At 36.5% G+C, this 23,679-nt stretch overlaps 2 protein-coding genes across 3 annotated transcripts; both read right to left on the bottom strand.

Moving 5' to 3' along the window:
- Positions 1-1,644: 1,644 nt before the first annotated feature.
- On the bottom strand, positions 1,645-23,386 carry LOC144554729 (putative disease resistance RPP13-like protein 1). 2 transcript variants are annotated; one of them, XR_013511719.1, is made up of 5 exons: positions 13,596-14,056; positions 5,211-8,605; positions 4,467-5,111; positions 2,079-4,121; positions 1,645-1,986 (listed from the first exon to the last, which is right to left on the bottom strand). XR_013511719.1 is itself a non-coding variant. In XM_078303051.1 (4 exons), exons 1-3 carry the CDS (start codon positions 23,329-23,331, stop codon positions 4,467-4,469), a joined length of 4,398 nt encoding a protein of 1,465 aa, XP_078159177.1. In that variant the 5' UTR covers positions 23,332-23,386; the 3' UTR covers positions 2,023-4,121. The 2 variants fall into 2 exon arrangements, 1 of the variants encoding a protein (XP_078159177.1); XM_078303051.1 differs by lacking the exons at positions 1,645-1,986; positions 13,596-14,056 and adding an exon at positions 22,974-23,386 and having other exon boundaries at positions 2,023-4,121.
- On the bottom strand, positions 18,861-22,502 carry LOC144554371 (putative disease resistance protein RGA3). Its single transcript, XM_078302694.1, has 3 exons — positions 19,461-22,502; positions 18,919-19,335; positions 18,861-18,875 (listed from the first exon to the last, which is right to left on the bottom strand). Exons 1-3 carry the CDS (start codon positions 22,500-22,502, stop codon positions 18,861-18,863), a joined length of 3,474 nt encoding a protein of 1,157 aa, XP_078158820.1.
- Positions 23,387-23,679: the final 293 nt, after the last annotated feature.

Raw genomic sequence — 23,679 nt, 5'->3', positions numbered from 1 at the left:
TGACTGAAATCAGTCTGTTTCGGCCGAAATTTGATAAAAATATCGGATAGCGTGTAACTCGGCTAGAAATCAAATTAGTACCGCCAGATTCCTTTCTGGATCGGCCAATTCCAGTCTGAAACAACCGATTTTTCCTTGTATGCTTTGAATACCGGTGAACGGCTAGCAAGTATTAATCTACGAGCAGAGATATTATCCCCTTCCACTTTAAAAGTCAGTCTCCTCCTCCATTTCTAGCAATGCACCAAGATCCTCACCCAAATTAAAGTGACAAACTTCAATGGAACAATTTTTAAGCATTGCACATATATGGCTCATCATTTATTATAATAGAACAAACAACTATGAAATAATCATCTATATATGACATAATACAACTCTAAATCAGACCTTTTTCATGAAACTATTGAAAACCCAGCCTAGTTTCAATTGAAATGTATCGGTTGATCTTACCCAAGATTGTTTCGACGGCCTACAGTTTTAATTTAGTATACCCATGCCAGTTCATGATATGCTGTGACACTTATAGAAGTGGTTTGGAGTTGTAGACCTAGAGAGATGTAGGTGTCTTTGTTGGCCAAATATGGCCCCCGACGGAGAACGTGGGATCGGTAATGAACTCCCCGATGCCAATTTCTTTGGTTTTTATAATATTCAATTTTGAATTGGTGATAGCCTCTTGCTACTTGCAAGCTGATAGGCATATCAGATTAATAAAGGACCAACTGCAAAGAAATAGATGCATTCAAGAGAATCAAGTAAGGGGACTTGGCTACGGTGCTATGGGTATCTAAGAGGCCTCCCGTGCTACGGCTCAATATTCGACTTTTCAAAATTCTAACGGTCGATCCGAACCGTTCATTTTGTTCTCCATATTAATATGTGCTTGGAGACCAAATTTTATATATTTTGGAAATTTTTTACTATTTTTTTAGATTTATTGAAAATCGCTGTTTTTCAGACAAATCTGGACCATAAAAAACAGCGATATTCAATAAATCTAAAAAAATAGTAAAAAATTTCCAAAAAATGTAAAATTTGGTCTCCAAACAGATATTAATATGGAGAACAAGATGAACAGTTTGGATCGACCGTTAGGATTTTGAAAAGTCGAATATTGAGCCGTAGCACGGGAGGCCTCTTAGCTACCCATAGCATATTAGCCAAGTCCCAAGTAAGGTAGTATATATGTATATGTTATATATGCTGCAATTGATGCATAAGAATGATATTTAATTTAATGCAATTGAAACAACACTTCCATCGGTCGATTGACAATTCATTAATTCTTTGCCTCTGTGTTTGTTGTGTAGATGGTGTGTACTTAATTTTTTGGGTTGTAACTTCTAACTAATTAATCCGTTTACTTTGTAGTAAAAAAAAATATATATATATATATATATCCTTTAGTGTTAGTTTGGTATGTTTTTGTTAGAAGACAATTCATTATCTCATGGCCATAAAAGAAAATTTAAATTAGGATTTATGCAACATGATTCAGTAGAGAGAGTAGATACCTAACAAGAGAATTGGACGGAGATGATGATCGACGGCGAGTTGGGCAACAAGTAGGAGAATCGCAGGTTCAAAACCACTTTATAATTTGGTTTGGTTTATTTCTTTTAACTATTTTAATCTTGGGGAAACCATAAATAAAGAACAAAAAACAAAAAAAAATTGTAAATACTCTTTTTATATATGAAATTGTTGGTGGGAGATCACCCACCAACCTTAAAAAACAAAGAACAAAAAAAAAAAACCATATGCCCGCAAATCATCAAATGTCTTTGAACAAGAAGCAAAAAATATATCTTCTAATAATATGCCCGCAAATCATCAAGTTGTCTTGAACGGCTTATACATCTTTAGATCCGATACAATTCTAGCAACAGATCTGGTACTCAATAGCATGCCTATTGGGGATGGACGTCGCAGAAGTGTTCAAGGAGTTATTTCGTCGAACACCTTGCGGTCATTCTCCAATATCTGAATAAATGAAGAAATATGAAAGATACATAATGACCTAATACAACAAGCAATCAAGCACAGTAAATTAAAAGAGAGACACAAGATTTTACGTGGAAATCCTTACGGGAGAAAACCACATGAGCCCGGCACAAAATCACTATATGAAGGAGTCTTACAATACAAGGTGATAATCAAGCCATTAACACTCTCATGCACACTCTCTTACAATTACATACGCCAATCTACGAGATTATCAAATGTATTTGGTAAATTGGTACAAAAAGAGAAACCTTAGAAATAAACTTGAAAAAAGAGGCTTAGTTCTAAGAGAGAAGAGAGAGCAACTCACCACTAAATGATTCACTGATTGGATCTTTCAATTCCAAGTTAACTAAAAAAAGCAAAAAACAGAATCAATTCCAAGTCTTCAAATGCAGTTATGCAACCAGGTTGTAAGCTGACAACTCAATTCCAAGAGAGAATAGAGCAACTCTAGTTTTAAATAGAGTAATGATTCAAAACTCAACGCATCCACCTCATCACCAAGGAAATTAACCTAACAAATACAAACATCAAAACAAATAAAAAACTTGCGCCTTTAATGGAATAGAAAATTTTACCCTAACAAAAATATCCCGAGGACCCCATTTTTTTTCCAACTTTTCTGAAATGCTCACCGTACTTTTTCTTTTTTCACATTCTCACTCAAGAGATAGGAAAGAATTAATTCACATTTTTAATTTGGAAAACATGGTACCTCTTTCTGAGCCGTGCAAAGGTTATCAATTTTATTTCAGAGGCCATCTTTTTTTTGAAAGCATTGGCAGTTGCTGCCAAAGGGTACAGTAATATAAAAGTAAAATTACAACGGGGTCCCTCTAATTAACAGAAATTAAACCACATGCATCCTCCTGCAAAATCTTCTGACCCAAGATTACAGCACTTCTATGCTTCCCTTTAAACACCACTTCATTCCTTTGGCGCCACAACCACCAACAGACACAGAGAAAGCGGTTAAGCCATTCAGCCTTGGCCATCCCTACCCGACCTCTAGCCTCCAGCCAAGACTTTTCCCAGACTTCCTCTATTGAGAAACAAAGGTCCAATTGCCTTGTCAGAATGAGCTTCATGGCCGTATTCTGAACAAATCCCCAAACCTCCCTTGCGTAGGCACAGTTAAACAGTAGGTGGCAAATTGTCTCAGGATTTCCTGAATTACACATCGGGCAGTTGAGCTGACATGGAATGTTCCTAATTTGCAGCACCTCTCTTGTGAGAATTTTATTTTGTATTGCCAAGGATCCAAAAATCCTTACGGTTGGTGGAGCTTTCGCCTTCCAAACATAGCTGAAAGCCCCATCTCTGAGGATCCTATAGAGGGACCTTGATGAATAAATGCCCGATTCTGTCAGATCCCAGCGAATTGCATCTCTATGACTGTCAAAATTTATTGTCACCTGCGGACCAATGTCTGACAGAATTGGTACTGCATCCCTCAATGATAACATTGGCTGTGGAGGTCTGAAATTTTCACTATACTCGATCAGAGGAGGCCCGTCCCATTCAGAGGCCATCTTGTACCACTCTTTTTCAAGACTCCTCTTTTAGAAAAATCTTGAAACAGTACTCAACAGAAATTTTTTCACTTGGATCCCTCTTCTTTCATTTTTTTGCCTTTAAGCCATCACTCGCCTCACCTCAGAAGAGAATAGCATCAATTAGTCTTCTTCTAGTGACGTAGCTAAACTGCATTACCATGAACAAAGTTGAAAAATATGAATTACACAGATCAGGTGTTAATAAAAGAACACATGGTACCACTGCTACAAGCATTGAATGTCATTTGTATGTCCGGAATATCACTGAATATGTGAAGTTGAGACTACTGAACTGGTATATTCTCATGCTGATTGTCTACTTGCTTCTTGATTGTATATATTATTGTAATTGTAATTTTTCTGAGAGAGAGAGACCCAGCTCATTAGCAGGCCTAAGCTAGACTCATGCTTCTTCGGAGATTACAACTGCTAGTGGTGTGGTTTTGTATTTTCCAATAACAAAAAAGGACTATAATATAAAATGATCTATAATTTCCTCTTCAGCACTTCCATCTTCATCTTCTCTTCATCTTGGGGGTTGTCAATAAGATTCAACTGCCAATGAAAATTAGACATGACAGTCAGGTAAGCTAGGATTGTTCTAGAGCATTTTATACTGGATATCAGTATAATAAATCTGTTTGGTCCTGTAACAACCAAATATATTATACCACTGGAAATCACCTCTTTTTCATATATTTCATTTCTTTTTTTGTCTTCTACTAAACTTAGTTATATTTTTTTATGCTTATGAATCAATCAAGGCTTAAGCATGGAATTCCATAAAATTTACCCAAGATGTTGGTACTGGTTGGATCTAATATTAATAGATATATATAGTCAAGGGTCTCTAGCTTCTAATTAAATTATCTAAAAAATAATTTATTTTTAATGTTGTACCTAGCCGTCGCGGTAAGTGATGCTGTTTCTCTGGCACCATTCTCTCATCAGAGGACAACCACTAATTTTGGTAACTAGAGGCCTGAATTGGAGGCTTTCATTTGCAGGAGAGATGCTTATGTTCCTACAGTGCAGTAGTTTCACAGTTTTCAGTTTCATCAGGCTATGAAAACCTTCCAACACAGCAAGCCTTGGGCACTTTATTATCAAAAGCTCATTGAGAATGTACTTCGAATGGTTTTGAACCCATAGCAACGGAAAGGAGCTCAGCTTGTCACAAGAACCCAGTCGAAGGGACTCCAGTGATAGTGGTAGTGTTTGATCATTCCAATCGCATAACTCCGGACAGTAAAATATGTTCACACATTTGAGGTTGCTGAGGTTATCCAACCCTGCAACTGATATGACCTTTCTACATCTATAGATCTCCAGTATCACCAACGAAGCCAGATTTAACATTATAGATTGGCAGCTCACCTGAACTGATGGTGCCCATGTTAATAATTCCACTCCTAGAAAATCTTCCTTTGTTAAGAATAGTGTAAAGGGCTTTTCAAGAAGTGGTATTATAGAATTGACTGATGCATGTGACAGACGGATCTCATTATTCCCAAACAAATTCAACGCTTTAATCTCTGTATCTCTCTGTTGTTGGAGAAAAATAGATTAGTGTAATTAAAAAAAAAACATTAATGAGTAAAAAAATAATGTAGATTAATGTAAACATTATAAAATGCTCATCACCTGATAGACATATCTTTCCCCCAAATCCATTCTAGGACAATCATAAATTTCAGCCCTCTGGGTCAGGAAGTGTAGCACATCCTTGACAGGAAATTGCAGTTCCAATTTTGGGCAGTATTTAAAACTAACTTCTCTAATAGAATTTAAGCCTCTGTCCATGCAATTAATAGAGATTAGCTCTATGCAATTCGAGATTGATAGGTACCCAGATACTGACTGGAACATGATTTCACGAAAGCCACACTCGTGTATCTTTAGTTTTCTTATTACCGATGGACATGTTAGGAGTCTCAATTTTGGACAGTATTCGAAAGAAACTTCCCTAACAGATAAGCCCTTGTACTTCCAATTAATCGAGATTAGCTCTAGACAGTTTGAGATGTTCAGATTCTCACATATTAATGTCGTGATTTCACGAAAGCCACATTTGTGTATCTTGAGTTTTATGATTCCTGCAGGGAATGTTAGGAGTTTCAATTTTGGGCAGTATTCAAAGGTAACTTCCACAATAGAATATAGGTCATTATCCCTCCAATTAATCGAGAATAGTTCTAAGCAGTTTGAAATTATTAGGTTCTCAGATTTTGACGGTAACATTATTTCACGAAAGCCACAATTCTGAATGTCAAGCATCTTAAGTTCTTCAGGAATGGTAGGGAATATCCATAATTTACGACAGGAATGGAGTACAACACTCTTAAGAGAAGGTAAGTCATTACCCATGGAATGCACTGAGACAAGATCTGGACAGTTAGAGATCAAAACATTTTCAATGTTGGATTCTGATGAGAATTGAAGTTTATGACAACCGCATTCTCTAATCAGCATCACTCTAACTTCTTGTGGAATTGTTGTGATTTTCCATAATTTTGGGCAATTATTTATAACAAGCTTCTTAAGGGAGGGGAAGTCACCATCATGCGCCTGCCACTCCACCAAATTGTGCATGTTCCTCAATGAGAGCAGTTCAAGTGATGGGTAATTAAGTTCCGTAGGTTGCCTGGGAGAACCATATTTTGCCAACAGTGAATATGTGTTGAGTTCATTTCCCATATTTCTAACACCAGTATTACCTGATATATAGAGAAATCTGAGATATGGCAGTTGACCAAATGATGGAAAGAAGTTAAGCTCAGTACAAAAGTTAAGAATAAGAGTTGTAAGTTTCGGAAGTAATGGATTACGCAACCAAGAAGGACCAATTCGTCCTCCATAATTTAATATTGCAAGTTCTGTGAGGTTACCATGAGGTTGGAGGCTTTGGAGTACAACCTCCTGCATCTTTTCATCATTCTCATTCTTTGCATTTTTCCTTGAATTGACAGTCAAATGGAGATGGAGTTTATCACTACAATTCATCATACTACAATTTTCCTGAAAATTTAAAATTAACTTGTGTAAATTTGTCTTTGATGCAAGATTGGTATTCCTGGAGTATTCCACATCACTGATATTTCTGTGCCCTTTTAAGCACAACAACCCACTAAGCTTATTCATATTCTTAAGCTCTCCTAGCCCCCCAATCATGTTATGATCCATGACACTAAAATGCCCACTTAACTGTTTAAGACTTGTCAATTTTCCAATCCCAGATGGCAAGTTGAATTGTACAGGTAAATCTAGAATGCGCAGCCTAGTTAATTGCTCTATGCCCTTTGGTAACTCTTTGAGTTCTGTACAATACCTTAACGATAATGTACGCAGGTTACGAAGCAAGAAGACAGATTCAGGTAACTGCTGGATTTTGCCACTGCACAGCTGAATGTACCAAAGGTTAATAAGGTTTTTGATGTTTTCAGGTAACTCCTGAAGGTAAAAGCTAAGCACATCCAAAGATTGGAGGTTGTAAAGAAGACATAAAATTTCAGGAAGTGTTTCCATATGACTATTTTCAATAGAAAGGTACCGCAAGTGCTTTAACATGCCGAGTGTAGTTGGCAAAAAGAAATAACTCAACTGAATAGCTCTCACACTACCAATCCCAGAGAAGTTATCAAAGCAAAAGTTCCTTGTTGGACATGTATTTACAAATGTTCTGATAGAGCAGTAGTTGTTGGGTGCTAAAAAAGAACCCAAAAATTTATCTTGTTCAGTTAAGTATAGATGGTATACTTTGCGTGCACCATTGCATTGTTGGTCATTTTCCAAAACAGGTCGGTATGCTTCTTGAGAAATGGATCTGGCTAGATCATGTATTAAATCATGCAACAAGTATTTAGTGGAAGGCGCACAATCAACAAGTGATCTGCCTTGCAATTCATCAAAGTACTCACTTCCAATCTCTTCCAATGTTTTCAAATTTCTTGTATTTTCATTAATATAGCCTTGTGCCATCCAGAGCCTAACAACCATGTCCTTTTCAAATCGTTTACCTTTCGGAAACATGGATAAATAAAGGAAACATGGCTTAATATATCTCGGCAATTTCTGGTAACTTGACCGTAATGCTGGCATAATCTCTCCAGTCTCATCAATTTCTGATATATCACTCTCCAAAATTTCCCTCCATTTCTCTTCATCCATTTCATAATGGAGAATGCCTCCAAGTGCCTTTATGGCCAACGGTGCGCCTTTGCACTTTTTGACAATACCACGACCAATCTCATGCAGATTTGCATTATCACTTGCCTCCCTATTGCCAAAAGCACAATGCTTAAACAACAACCAACAATTTTCCTCATGTAAGGATCCCAATTGAAAATGTGACATTGTCTGCATGATCTTAGCAACCGAGGTATTGCGAGTTGTTGTCAATATTCTTACAAATTTTGCACCAAAAAAACCAACTCGAAAGCACTCCCACAAGTCCCTTTTTTCATTCCACACATCGTCTAGAACGAGAAACAAGCCAAGACCTCTTATCTTTTCCTTGAGTACATCTTGGAGTATGCTTAGCTGAGAAAACTCACAAGGGCTATTACTCACCGACTCAACAATAGCTTTGGTTAGTCGCACTAGATCAAAATCTTCAGATACAGACACCCAACATCTCTTGTTAAATAACCGACAAATCCTAGAGCTATTGTAAACAAGCTGGGCAAGTGTGGTCTTGCCGAACCCACCCATTCCAACAATGGGAAGAACCATAAAATCTGGACCATCTGAAGGGTTGAGGAGGCTAATGATCTTCTCTTTCTCTTCCTCCCTACCAAAAATAGCCCTCTCGTCCACATGGGAGCTGGTATGTGGTGGGATTTGTGGACCAATAACCAGTCGGGCCCCATCCTCCTCTCTTAAATGAAGATCCCTACGAGCATTTGATATATCTTCAAACCTCTCTATTATACTCTTGATCTTCTTGGCCATGTCATCGGGAATCGAGGCCTTAGTAATGGTAAATGAATAAGAAGCAAAGGAGGATGATGGGTACATCTCAGCAAATTTTCTCTTAGTCCCTGTGGAATATTAGATCATTTCATTTAGTGATCCCCATCTTTATCACACAAAAAAAGAGTAAATAAATGTCTTATTAATCTCCCCCAAATTCCTTGAGAAGTGAAGAAAAATTAACACAAGGGTTACCCCAAGGATTTTTTACGTTATCTAATTTTTTTCTTCACGTTGTTTTGGATTGATTGCATAGGGTTAAAGTGTCATATCTATAACCCATTTTTAGGCAATGAGGATTAAAAAAATGCAACATCTCATGTTTATGTAATAATGTTGGAAATAGTAAGCTTAATTATTAGTCAGATGCAATAGTTAATGTTGGAACTCTCTGGAATTGTCATGAATGTATTACTTAATATTGAAACTATCTAGAAGTCATGTTGTAGTTTTCTAGGTTGTCTTGAAAGATGAAAAACGTATCTAGGAAATATAGGATATGATTAAATGTCATTTAGTGATAGTAGAGTGTGTAGAAAGTTTGGGTCTATATAATATGTAAGAAGTTTTTAAAATGTAAGAGAGTAAGAGAATATTTGTAATAGAAATATTTGTGCTCTCTCTTCAACTATTAAATATTAAGTTCTTATTAAATACTAACAAATTGGTATCAGAGTTATGGCAAGCTCCATGGTGACATCGTTGGGACAAGTTCCGTTGTCGCGTCTTACAAAGAACAACTATGATAATTGGAGTATACAAATGAAGGTCTTGCTCGGTGCACAAGATGCGTGGGGAGTAGTCAAAGTTGGCTATGAAGAGCCGACTACAACGACAAATTAGACGGAAAATCAATTGAAGGCGCTAAAATAAATCTCTATGAGAGATAAAACCATAGTAGGAAATATCGGTATCGATATCGGGATCGGTCACGGCCGATACTGATACGTATCGGACCAGTATCGGCCAATACCATAGATTGGAGCTTAACACACTATCGCGAGTATCGGACCAGTATCGGATCGATCACGGCCGATACCAATACGTATCGGTATCGGCCGATATTTCCTACTATGGATAAAACCACACTTTAACTCATTTTGCTAGCAGTTGATGAATCTTGTGTTGAGAAGATGCAGGTGCAACATGATCAAAGAAGGCATGGGAGATACTCGAGAAGGCATACAAAGGTGCTAAGCAAGTCAAACAAGTGTGCCTACAAACACTTCGCGATGAGCTTGAAGTGAAGAAAATGAAGGAGACAGAAAGTGTATCCAACTACATCACTAGGGTACAAACCATGGTCAATCAATTGAAGAGAAATGGTTAGACTCTAACCGATGATTGAGTAGTGGAGAAAATACGTTGATCCTTAATCAAAGATTTTGACAATGTGGTGTGTGCAATAGTAGAGTAAAAAAACTTAGAAGAGTTAACATATATGAGCTTTCAAGTTCCTTAGAAGCTCATGAACAAAGAAAAAAGAAAAATAAGCAAGAAGTGTTGGAGGAAGTACTTCAACCCAAAGCAACAATTAAAGAAGAAAAACCGGGCAGCAGTGAAGGAAGTCATGGTGTCGCGATAGAGGCTGCAGTCGTGGTCAAGATGAAAATGAAGAAAAAGAAGAAAGGTAGTACAACAACCAACGTGGTGGAGGTTGCAGTCATGGCAGAGGCGGTCGATCAAGTATGTCTCATATTCAATGTTACAATTGTAACAAGTATGGTCATTATGCATCATAATGCTATCACAATGAAGAAAATGTGGAAGGAAATGAAAATTTTGGTACCAATGAAGAAATTGATAATAATGGTGCCGTGCTATTAGCAAATAAAGAGAATAATCCCGACAATGACAACGTCTGGTATCTCGATATGGGTGCAAGCAACCACATCTGTGAGTACAAGCATATATTTAATAACATTGGGGAGATAGCAAATGGTTATGTCTCATTTGGAGATGCCTCTAAGGTATGTGTAGAAGGCCAATGTAATATTTTAGTTCATTTGAAGGACGTGACTCAAAAGTTTATTTCAAGTCTTTATTATGTTCCGAAAATGAAAACCAATATTTTGAGTTTGGGACAATTGATGGAATTGGGTTATTTGGTTTACATGAAAGAAAATGTTATTTATTTGAGGGACCAAAATAATTAGTTGCTAGCACAAGTAGAAATGATAAAAAACATCATGTTTAAGATGAATTTGATGAATGTTCAAGCAAAGTGTTTAGAGGCATGTATAGATAAAGATGAAAGTTGGTTATGACACTTACAATTTGGACATCTTAATTTTGGTGGTTTGACATAATTAGCAAAATTGATGCCCATCAATGAGTTTATCAACTATGATGATAAGTCCAAGGCATATAATCTCTATGACCATTACTAAAACGGTACATGTGAGTTTTGATGTGCAGGTTAATGAAGAAGGCATGTGGAATTGAAATTCCATGGAGGACATGTCTTATGAAAAGATGAAAAAAGCGACATCAACAACAATTCCTACATCAACAAACACAACAACAGCATCAACGCAAGCTAAAACTTCTTCGCCATTATTTAACAACGAAGATGAGGAGAGAACACAAAAAATAATTGAAGCTTGAGAAATCTTTATGAGGCGACAAATGAATTACACTTAGTGTTTGGCGGATGTGGAGGTTACTACATTCGAACAAGCCATTAATGGTGAGAAATAGCAAGCAACAATGGAAGATGCTCAGAATGTGAGAAGGAAGATAATTAAGTTTAAGGAGGGATGTTAAAAATAGTAAACTTAATTATTAGTCAAATGAAAGGAGGGATGTTGGAACCGGGTCTACAGCAAAGGAGGGATGTTGGAACTGTCTAGAATTATCATGAATTTATTACTTAATATTGGAATTATCTAGAAGTCATGTTGTATTCTAGGTTGTCTTGGAAGAGGACGAAACATATCTAGAAAATAGTGGAGGTTTATGAGATGATTAAATGTCATTTAATTATTGGGAGCATCTAGCTATCCCCCTGTAACAATCTCCCATTTCATCCCCTAGTCATTAACTACTTTAATAACTACTAACTACTTAGGAGGACTACTTACTATTTGGGACCACATAATATTTAAAAGATTTTACAACTGGCACGCGCAAGTATTCATCTATAATGCATCAAGTATTCATCTATAACACATCAAATATTCATACCTAATATATTAAGTATTTAAAAAAAAAACTGGACATGTTTTTAGAGGTGAGATTTTTTTTTCGTTCAATTTAATCAATATTTCTGACGATCGGTGAGAAATTTTGCAAATCTAAAACCACAAATGTTTTTGTCATAATTTTATCTTTAAAATGAGATCCATGATGATATACTTTCGAGTTGTCCGTTGTACAAGTATTCATCCTTATCGAGAAAATATTCATCCTCGTCGTGCAAGTGCAAATATAAAAACTGGACACATCACTCATCCATCTTTTACACGTTTTTAGAGGTGAGTTTTTTTTTCTTCGTTCAATCTAACCAATATTTCTGACGATCTATGAGGAATTTTGCAAATCTAAAACCACCAACATTTTTTACACAATTTTATCTTTCAAATGAGATCAATGATGACATACTTTTGAGTTGTCCGTTGTACAAGTATTCATCCTTATCAAGAAAGTATTCATCCTCGTCGTGCAAGTGCAAATATAAAAACTGGACACATCACTCATCCATCTTTTATACGTTTTTAGAGGTGGGTTTTTTTTTCCGTTCAATTTAACCAATATTTCTGACGATCTGTGAAGAATTTTATAAATCTAAAATCACGAACGTTTTCTACACAATTTTATCTTTCAAATGAGATCCATGATGACATAGTTTCAAGTTGTCCATTGTACAAGTATTAATATCTTGTCACGCAAGTATTCATACCTAAGATATTAAGTATTCGTTTATACACATTGAAGTATTCATTCATATATCTCTATTTTTTTTTCAAAATTTGTTTTTATGTCATTTATTTAATACGCAATGGCCTAATTCATAATTAATAAAGTTTTGTTCTTTGCAAAACTTGCTACTTCATGAGGAAGGGGAACATAAACATGAAAGTGATTAATTGCATATACATATACAAAATTATTTTGATAAATTGACAGTGACGGATCTGACCCGGTAGAGATGTGTTCTAGTATTCATTCGTACACATTGAAGTATTCATCCATACACATTGAAGTATTCATTCATACACGTTGAAGTATTCATTCCTGGCAGAGGCGTGCTTAATTGGGATGGAGTGACGGATGATCTCTGGCAGAACGTTCACTGGAGCGGGAGCAGCAGGCATAGAGGGAAAAAACCGAGGCGAAAGTGTAAGAGGGAGGGAGCTTATTGTATTTACCATTTCGAGGTGGGAGAGGGAGATGAGCTTATCGATGGAAAAACGGAGGTGAAGGAGGTGGGAGAGGGAGGTAGAGGTGGAGGTGAGGTGAGGTGTGGGAGGCGAAGGTGAGAGAGGGAGGTGAGAAGTGGAGGTGGGAGGCGGAGGTGGGAGAAGGAGGTGGGAGAAAAAGATGGAGGTGAAAGAGAAAAATGAAGGTGGAAGAGAAAGGGAGAAAGAGAAAAGAAATAAAAGTTGTTAAAAATAGTAGTTATAGTTATAGTTAAAATAGAAGGTTAGTTGGGGGATGAATAGGTGGGGGAAATTATAATTACCCTTAATTATTATATTAATAGTGTTTAGAAAGTTCATACGAATCTATATAATATGTAACGAGCTTTTTTTAATGTAAGAGAGTAAGAGAATATTGATAATAAAAATTAAATTTGTGCTGTCTCTTTCACTATTAAATATATTAAGTTTTTATCAAATACTAACAAGTACCGGTAGGCATTTGGCAGTAAAGATAAATGAAAAATAACTCAACTCACATGAGTCAGCATACACATATGAGAGCCAGTAGAGCTAGTAAGACAAAAGGAGTGTGCTAAATTTTGCTATGTTCCCGTACACCGATGAAATAGCCACCGAACATTTCATTGAACATCTTGTGTGCAATAAGTACCAAAAGATACAATTAAAAGCGTACCCCTGTCTCTATGGTAGGCCTCAATAGCAGCATCTCCACTCTTAACGATGGATCTGAGCACCTCGTAGTGAAAATCATCGAGCAGGTCCTCTGTTTGGTAGGCCACACCTCTCAGCTCCGCCAGCCACAGACGAACAGAGCTGTCGTGAATCTCCCTCTCTTCAGCATCTTGTTGAACTGCCTGGATTCTTGTAAGCATCCGATTCAGCTTCTCCAAATCCTCTCTTATGCTTTCATTTCGATCGGGGGATGGTGGATCGTGATGGTGCAAAGTGGAAGTGGTGGCACGAATGACCTCAAGGAGCTTGGTGGAGAGGGATTGGATGGAAGAAAACAATCCGGACGCCATTAATTCAATTTGAATTGTATTGGATCTCTCTCTCTCTCTCTCTCTTAAGTTTCTGTCTCTTCTATGTCGCTAGAATTGATAGATAGAGAACACAGAAGATAAATTAGAATGAGTGGTCAAAACTAATCTGTATGGACTATTATTTTTAATCTCTTGCCACACCAACCCATGTGGCAGTATGGCAATATGGCATTAAACAATGCTACGAAAAGAATCAAAAGATTTAAGTGGGTTGTCAGTAGTGGCCTAGTGGGGCACCCCACTCACTCAATTTGCTAAATGGTTCCGTAGTATGGATACCTATTATAGCGGTACCGCTGCGTTGACTTTGGCCAAACAGGTATAGTTGCGGAGTGGATATGCAAGCCGTGGGTTTATTCACTGTGGCACACTCCGCATAGGAAATTATGTTGCAGGTCGCTGACAGCTATAATTTTTATCAGCTTTTTTGTAATTTTAACAGCTATTATTATTTTTGTTCTGTTGCCAGACCAACCATGTGATGAAATCAAGCTCCAAGGCTCCACCCATATCATATAGATATGTAGTAATTTATATAGCTGCTCATCCAGAGGGCTCCGCCATAATAAGTAATCTTTACATATATACAATTGTACAATGTAAATGATATAATTACAGGATATTGCATCTATTTTCTATATAAATATATAATGGTCATTGATCGAGTAAGGGTACCATACTTTGTAAAGCGCAGAACAGTCTGTACAATTAATTAATATTTTTATTTTTAAAGTCTAAACAGTTGATACAAACGGTTCAACATGATATTTATATGAAAATGCACTTGGAGACCAAATTTAGTAATTTTTATATGAAGATATGTTGAATGGTACAAATTGTTTGTTTGGACTTTGAAAACAGAAATAAGAATGTGACGCACGAATGAGATATATGAAAGACATATAAGGCATTTGAACCCTACTCATGCAAAAAGTTACTCTTTACTACTTTAAAGTGATATCTATGATCACCGTTTCCATTACCAAGAGCAACAAAAACAATGTTTTACAAAAGCATGATGAATCTCTTGAAGATAAGAAAATGTATGGACAAGACATTAAAATCCTTCCTAGGTAATAATCTGGAAAAGGATAAGAAATTTTCCTTCGCCCACACACTGTATGAGGATAAGAAATTCCCTAGCAGCCACACATGAAATTTTCTTGAAATTTTACAATATACTTTTACTTATATTAAAAAGAATCTAAATATTTATGTAATATGTTTTGGTATATATATATATATGGCCTGTCAACAGTATACTTCTGGTACATATATATCTGCTCACGTATTAATTATTTTACGTGTATATAAACAGATATATCACAAAATATGTACCAATCTATGAAAAAAAAAATATATATACCCCAACAACTAATTTCATTTTCCATAATATAATATCCAATTTATACAAAGTTAATATACTTCTATTGCTAATTAATAACTATTTGACCCATCAATAATTTTCTTTAATTTAGTACATGGCCTTATAAATGATACGGCTATGAAAATTATCCTTTGGACGAGTTCTTTGTAAATATTGGGAGATCATTTTAGTAATTTTGTAAATATTAGTTAGCTGAATAAGAGTAACTTTAGGGCCTTGTATATAAACTTTTTTATCAATATATTTGTTAGCATAAATTTTATGCCAACCATCAAAAAAATAATTTTCTTTAACAAGTCAATATTTTAAACAATTTACCTCCCGATATTTTTATGTATATAATTTAAAAATAAAATAAAATTTATAAGGTATATCACGTATATGAAAAATACTTGAAACCTAGCAGAAATGCAACGTTGGTCTGCATTTTATCTTTTATTTAAGGTAATAGACAAATACAAAGTAGATGTTATATATTTTGTGAACTGTGTTATTAAAAAAATTGTAGTTTTGTATGACTTTATGTCGCATTTTACACATTTTTTATTTAGTAATGGGTAAATGCATTTTGCAATTGTTTACAACGTTAATTGAATGCATGAATAATGTTGAATACAAAATTGAATAACTTAAGAAGAAACATGACTTAAAAATTAAACTCAACTAAATAAACATACACAGTTATCACAATATAATAACATAAATGGTCATTACAGGAAATAAAAAATTGATCAACTTTAAAAGTCCTCCATACTGGTGCTTTATTGCAATTTTATTTCTTCCCATTTTTGTCTTGGTGCTTGCTTGTGCCGGCCCATCAATAATCTAATTACAGATTGACCCTTAGGCCCAAAATTCATCAATTTTGGATCCGGGCTTAAATTAGACAGACACTGTCCTGAGACATCTTTGGGCTACTAAGGCAGTGTTCGCACAAGCATCAATCTTTTGGTGCAAAGGCACTGGTACTTGTTGATTATACTATTTTGGTCAAATGACTAAAATACTTCAATTAAACTGCAATAGTCTTCTATATTGATTAGAAAATTTAGTGAAACTCAGAAGTTGCTTTTAAATGACACAGCGTATAGTTCAAGTTTTGAAGATTCATCAAGCGGTTACGGTAAAATAGTCAAGGAGACCCTTTAGTCATCTGGGACGGGACGGATTATTTTTTTTTTTTCATGTCTGGGACGGGACCGATTATGCTGGTTGGGTTTTTTTCTTTTTTTTTTGTGCTTAGCGGGGTTACGGTTTGAATTAGCGGTGATTAATCCGGATGAAATTTTTTGTACCGTAGGACAGAATAAATGGTCCCGTTTTACCTATATTTCGATTTCTAGTCGAAACACCACCCTTTCCCGATATATTTTATTAATTTTTTATTAATAAAAAAATCGGCGCTTATGAACCCAAGTTTCACTCTGTTGATATGGCATTCAAGAGAATACAAGTAAGCCATATATTTAGATTAGATAAATCCACATTTAATACATCTTCAAGGTAAAAAAAAAAAGGCACTGTACTGATCCAGGTATGGTGAAACTACATAATAGCAACAATTGAGGACTCATGAAAATGCTCTCAGAATGAATTGAAAACAAGAAGGAAAAAACCTTTTCTAGCTTTCTTATCTCATCGACTCAAATAAGAACTTAAAAAGCCAATATTTGACTTGTGCACTTGAAGACACAGCAATGATGATACACCAAAAGAAAGTGTTGAAGCAGTCAAAACTTAAACTGAAATCATATGCTCATAAAAGCGAATGTATAAAGTGTATGAGATAAGGGGGGAAACAGAGGTCCGGTGGGCATTGGAACAAATTCGGTTTATTGCATGTCTGGGTTGTTAGATTGGTGTCGAGATTCACGCACGAGTTTAGATTCACAGGACAGTTGGGAAATTAATAATTTTCATTTTCCAACATGAATCATAATGCATATCTAACGACCCTGACTAGGAATCAGACCGAATCTGGTCTGATGCCCATTGAATACACTTCGCTCCCCCTAATACATGACCTGCCCATTTGGAGTTTGTTGGGATTTGCATGGCCGAAATGGGTACAGGACGCATTAATCAGAGCTTCTCCATCCGTCACACTAATTAAATGAGAAAAGTATTTAGAATTCCTATGAGTTGTACTTGTATACAATTTTATTACCAGACATGCATATCATACTATCTTAAAAATGAAATGCACTATATGTATGAAAATCAAAGGACAAGATTCAATCGAGCATATGGTCTAAAGTTGTTATGATCAACTGTCCAAATAGAAATGGCTATATGAATTCTGGCATTAAAACTGCCTCAAATTAATCTTGACCAGATGAACTATCATTGTTTAGGCAATACACCTGCTCCACAATGTACCTGTTTAGGCAATAGAATGATTATTACAGACCAAGATGGTTCTAAACAATCTCAGATCAATTGCTTCAAAAGATTGCTTGACCCTGCATAAAAGAAAAAAATGTCATGTACTGATCTAGTTGAGAATGATTATTAGTTGGTGTACCTTGCTAGCCAAATTATTACGTCTAATTTCAATACAAATTATCATTAAGTCCTGCTACCAAAGATTATCTTAGAAAGGTGATGTCAGCTGAATCACCTTTGATTGTAAGTAATTAATTATATTAAACAGTTAAAGTGTAGGTTAAGCAGAATCCGCCTGACCAATAACATTTATAACTGCTAATTCATATTATGCTTTTTTATTAATTAGTTTACAGTTCTTGAAACCCCTAATTATTGCATAAATTAAAAAATAAAATATTTATCCAAAGTTCAAAAAGTCTTCAGCAGGGACTTACCAGCATATTTAATTATCCTTAGTTATTCATCCAGCACTTCCCTGTTCTGCTTCTCTATCATCTTGGGGATTGTCAATAGGATTCAACTGCCCCTGAAAATTAGACATGACATGCAGGTAAGCTACGATTGTTCTAGAGGATTTTATGCTGGATATCAGTATAATAAAGTTTTTTGGTCCTACTCTATATTGCTTTTTATTAGGAATGGAAATCACCTGTTTTTCCTATTCTATATTGCTTTTTTTTTTTTTTTTTCTTCAGAAACTTGGGTATATTTTTGTATGCTTTATGAATTGATCAAGGCTTAAGCATGGAATTCCAGAAAATTTACCCAAGACGTTGGTACCGGTTGGGTCTGATATTAACAAATATATATAGTCAAGGGCTCTAGCTTCTAAAATAATCTAATATAATTTATTTTTAATGTTGTACCTAGACCTCTCGTAGCAAGTAGAGACAAATAAATATATATAGTCAAGGGTCTCTAGCTATTAAAATAATCTAATTTAATTTATTTTTAATGTTGTACCTAGACCTCTCGTAGTAAGTGATGTTGTTTCTCTGACACCAGTCTCTCATCAGAGGACAATCATCAATGGTAATAGGAGGCCTGAATTGGAGGCATTCAGTAGCAGGAGAGATGCTTAGGTTACTACACTGTCGTAGTTGCACAGTTTCCAGATTCATCAGGCCATGAAAACCTTCTAACACGGCCAGCCTAGGGCACCCGATTATCTCAAGAACCTTGAGAGTGCTTGAATGGTTTTGAACCGATAGAAATGGCAAGGAGCTTAGCTTGTCACAATATTTCAGTTGAAGGAACTCCAGTGATAGTGGCAGTGTTCTATCATTCCAATTGGATAACTCTGAACAGTATGATATGTACAATATCTTGAGGTTGTTGAGGTTATCCAGCCCTGTCACTGATATGACCTTTCTACATCTACAAATATTCACGCTCACCAACGAAGGCACACTTATATGTTGACAGGTCACCCCAACTGATGGTGCACATGTTAATGATTCCAATTCTAGGAAATCTTCTTTTTTTAAGAATAGTGCAAACGGATTTTCTACAAGTGGAATTTTGGAAATGCTTGACAGCTGGATCTGATCACCATTCCCGCACAACGTCAACTCTTCATCAATTGTTGGACCTCTCTGTTGCACAAAAATATATTCATGTAATTAAAGAACATAGAATAATGAGTAAAACAGATTAACGTAATCAAAGAATGTAAAATCATGAAAAAATTATAAAATGTACATCACATGTGATCATTTACCTGATAGACATATCCTTTGCCCAAATTCAATCTGGGGCAGTCATAAATTTCAGCCCTCTGGGTCATGGAGTGTAACACATCTTTCACAGGAAACAGGAGTTTCAATTTTGAGCAGCATTCAGAAGTAACTACCTGAACATAATTTAAGCTCCCATCACACCAATTAATTGAGAATAGATCTACACAGTTTGATATTTTCAGGTTATCACATAGTGACCCAAACATGATTTCACGAAAGCCACACTCGTGTATATTCAGATTTAAGATTCCAACTGGAATAGTTATGACTTCCAATTTTTGGCAGTATTCAAAACTAACTTCTCTAACATAATTTAACCCCATGTCGCTCCAATTAATCGAGATTAGCTCAACACAATTTGAGATTTTTAGGGTCTCAGATACTGACTGGAACTTGATTTCACGAAAACCACACTCGTTGATCTTTAGATTTCTTATTACCGATTGACATGTCAGGAGCTTCAATTTTGGGCATTGTTCGAAAGTAAGTTCCCTAACTTCCTGCGGAATTGTTGCGATTTTCCATAATTTTGGGCAACATTCTATGACAAGCTTCTTAAGATGGGGGAAGTCGCCATCAAGTGCCTGCCACTCCATCAAATTGAGCATGTTCCTCAATGAGAGCACTTCAAGTGATTGGTAACTATGTTCCTTGGGCTGCTTGGAAGAACCATATTCTGTCAACAGTGAATATGTGCTAAGCTCATCTACCACATTTCTAACACCAGTACTACCTGATATTTCGAGAAATCTGAGATATGGCAGTTGACCAAATGGTGGTAAGAAGTTAGGCTCAGTACAGAAGTTAATAGTAAGAGTTGTCAGTTTTGGAAGTAACGGATTAAGCAGCCAAGAAGGAAAAATTCGTGCTCTGTAATTTAATATTACAAGCTCTGTGAGGTTACCATGAGGTTGCAGGCTCTGGAGTACAACATCCTGTATGTTCTCATCATTTTCAATCCTTGCATTTTTATTTGAACGGAGAGATAAATGGAGTTCTTTATCTCTCCAACCCAGAATCCTATGATCTTCTTGAAAGTTTAAAATTAGCTTGTGTAAATTTGGTTTTGACACAAGATTGGCATTCCTGGAGTATTCCACATCACTGATGTTTCTGAGCCCTGATATGCACAACAACCCACTAAGCTTATTCAAATCCTTAAGCTCTTCTAGCCCCCCAATCATGCCATGCCCCTTGACAGCAAAATGCCCATTTAACTGTTTAAGAGTTGGTAATTTTCCAATCCCAGATGGCATGTTAATAGGAAATTTAGGTAAATCTAGAATGCACAGTCTAGTTACCTGCTCTATGCCCCTTGGTAACTTTTTGAGTCTTGTACAATCAGTTAACAGTAATGTATGCAAGTTACGAAGCAGAAAGATAGAATCAGGTAAATGATGGATATTGATACTGCTCAGCTGGAAGAACTGAAGGTTAATAAGGTTTTTGATGTTTTCAGGTAACTCCCGAAGATGAAAGAAACTCAGATCCAAAGTTTGGAGGTTGTAAAGAAGACATATAGTTTCAGGAAGCACTTCCATCTGAGTATGTCGAAGAGAAAGGTAGCGCAAGTGCTTCAGTGTGGGCAGAGTATTTGGTAATGAGGAAGACCATGACTGAAGAGCTCTCACGCAAGCAATCTGAGAGAAGACTGCAAAGTTAAAGTTCTCTATTGAGCATTCATTTACAACTGTTCTGATAGACCAATAGTTGCTGGATTCTAAAAAAAAATCTGATAATTTATTTGATTCGGTTAAGCACAGATGGTATACTTTGCATAGACCATTGCATTGTTGGTCATTTACTAAAATAGGTTGGTATGCTTCATGAGAAATCGATCTTGCTAGATCATGCACTAAATCATGTAGCAAGAAGTACCAATGATCAACAAGTGATCTGCCTTGCAATTCATCCAAATACTCACTTCCGATCTCTTCCAATGTTTTCAAACTTCTTGTATTGCCATTGATATAGCCTTGTGCCATCCAGAGCCTAATCACATTATCTTTTTCAAATATTGTACCTTTCGGAAACATGGATAAATAAAGGAAACATGGCCTTATATGTTGCGGCAATTTCTGGTAACTTAACCTTAATGCTAACATAACCTCTCCAGTCTCATTTATTTCTGATATATCAGTCTCTAAAATTTCTCTCCATTTCTCTTCCTCCATTTCATAACGGAGAATGCCTCCAAGTGCCTTTATGGCCAAAGGTGAGCCATTGCATTTTTCTACAATACCACGACCAATCTCGTGCAGATTTGCATTGTCACTTGTCTCACTATTGCAAAAAGCAAAATGCTTAAACAGCAACCAACAATTTCCCTCAGGTAAGGATCCCAATTGGAAAGGTGTTGTTGTCTGCATGATCTTAGCAACCGAGGTATTGCGAGTCGTTGTCAAGATTCTTACAAATTTAGCCCCTAAAAAACCAACTCGAAAGCATTCCCACAGGTTTCTTTTTTCATTCCACACATCATCTAGCACGAGGAAGAAAGAAAGACCTCTTATCTTTTCCCTGAGAATATCTTGGAGTTTGCTTAGCTCAGAAAATTGACAAGGGCCATTACTCACCGACTCAACAATAGCTGTGGTTAGCCGCACTAGATCAAAATCTTCAGATACATATGCCCAACATCTCTTGTCAAACAACTGCAAGAACTTGGAGTCATTGTAAACGAGCTGAGCTAGTGTGCTCTTGCCCAACCCGCCCATCCCAATAATTGGAAGAACCATAAATTCTGGACCATTTAAAGGGTTGAGGACGCTAATGATATTCTCCTTCTCCTTTTCCCTACCAAAAATAGCTCTTTCATCCACATGAGAGCTGGTTGGTGGCCGGATTTGTGTACCGATAACCAGCCGGGTTCCATCCTCCTCCTTCAAATGAAGATCCCTATGAGCATTTGAAATCTCTTGAAACATTTCTGTTATGTTCTTGATCTTCTCAGCCACACCATCTGGAATCGAGCCCTTGGTAATGGTAAATGTATTAGAAGCAATAGAGGAGAATGTGTACATCTCACCAAATTTTCGCTTAGTTCCTGTAGAGTTATATATTAAAATTTCTCTTAGTGATCCCCATATTTATGTTTAAAAAAAAAATCGTAGTCCCTGACAAATTCCTTGGGAAGTGGAGGAGTTACCCAAGGATTTATTTAGATTTTCTATTTTTTTTTCTTGGTGTTGTTTTTCCTGAAGTGCTTAAGGGTTAAAGTCCCATACCTATAACCATTTTAGGCAACGAGGATTTAAAAAAATGGGACATTTCAGCTGTATCTTATCATCCCGCCACTTAGGCAGTATGCCATTAAGATAAATGTATAACACAAATCAACTTACACACTTGTTAGCACAAACTGGACATATTGATAGGGTTTCCGTACATTGGACATTTCATCGAGTATCTTGTGTACGTGCGATCATTAATGTGCCAAAAGATACATTTATAAAATCCCCACAAGGTGCCAAAAGATACAATAAAAAGCATACCCCCATCCCTTTGGTAGGCCTCAATGGCAGCATCTCCGCTCTCAACGATGGATCTGAGCACCTCGTAGTAGAACTCATCCAGCACATCCTCTGCTTGGTAACCCACACCTCTCAGCTCCGCCAGCCACAGCTGAACAGATTCATCATGAATCTCCCTCTCTTCAGCATCATGTAGAACGACCTGGATCCTCCTAAGCATCCGACTCAGCTTCTCCAAATCCTCTCTAACACTTTTCTGTTGGTCGGTAACAGGGGATGACGGATCCTGCTGCTGGGCGGAAGTGGAAGGGGTGCCACGAATGGCCTGAAGGAGCTTGGTGGAGAGGGATTGGATGGAAGAAAACAGTCCAGACGCCATTTGACTGGAATTCAATTGAAACTCTCTCTTTATCTATCTCTGTTCACTAGTTCAGTTTCAGTCTCTTTCTTCCCTCAAGTTGCCGAGTTGGTATGCATGCAACCCGTGGGTTTATTCACTGTGGAACACTCCTACTAGGGAATCATGCTGCAGGTCGGGGACACCTATTATTTTTAATTTTTTGAGTTCTTTCTAATTACAACACTCTCGTTGTTCTTCTCTAGCTGACACAAAATCAAGTCCCTGTCCATATAGCACCACCACATGGCATCTCTAACCATGTGAACCGTTTGGAGAAATGAACCTGTTGAGAAATAAGATCAAGATCTCACATCTCTAATTTCCAGG

The sequence above is a fragment of the Carex rostrata genome, chromosome 5 (assembly GCF_964058835.1).
Source record: "Carex rostrata chromosome 5, lpCarRost1.2, whole genome shotgun sequence".
Lineage (NCBI taxonomy): Eukaryota > Viridiplantae > Streptophyta > Magnoliopsida > Poales > Cyperaceae > Carex > Carex rostrata.
The sequence above is the reverse complement of the archived record's forward strand: the minus strand, read 5'-3'. Positions and strand labels throughout refer to the sequence as shown.

What these genes read in the sequence shown, in the direction of transcription:
- LOC144554371 (XM_078302694.1), bottom strand. Translation starts at nt 22,502, where the DNA reads ATGTACACATTCTCCTCTATTGCTTCTAATACATTTACCATTACCAAG. An exon ending in GCAAAGGATATGTCTATCAG is followed by an intron (nt 19,336 to 19,460) that starts GTAAATGATCAC and finishes TTTGTGCAACAG; the next exon opens with AGAGGTCCAACAATTGATGA.
- LOC144554729 (XM_078303051.1), bottom strand. Translation starts at nt 23,331, where the DNA reads ATGGCGTCTGGACTGTTTTCTTCCATCCAATCCCTCTCCACCAAGCTC. An exon ending in GGCCTACCAAAGGGATGGGG is followed by an intron (nt 8,606 to 22,973) that starts GTATGCTTTTTA and finishes AATATTCCACAG; the next exon opens with GGACTAAGAGAAAATTTGCT. An exon ending in GGGAAAGATATGTCTATCAG is followed by an intron (nt 5,112 to 5,210) that starts GTGATGAGCATT and finishes CTCCAACAACAG; the next exon opens with AGAGATACAGAGATTAAAGC.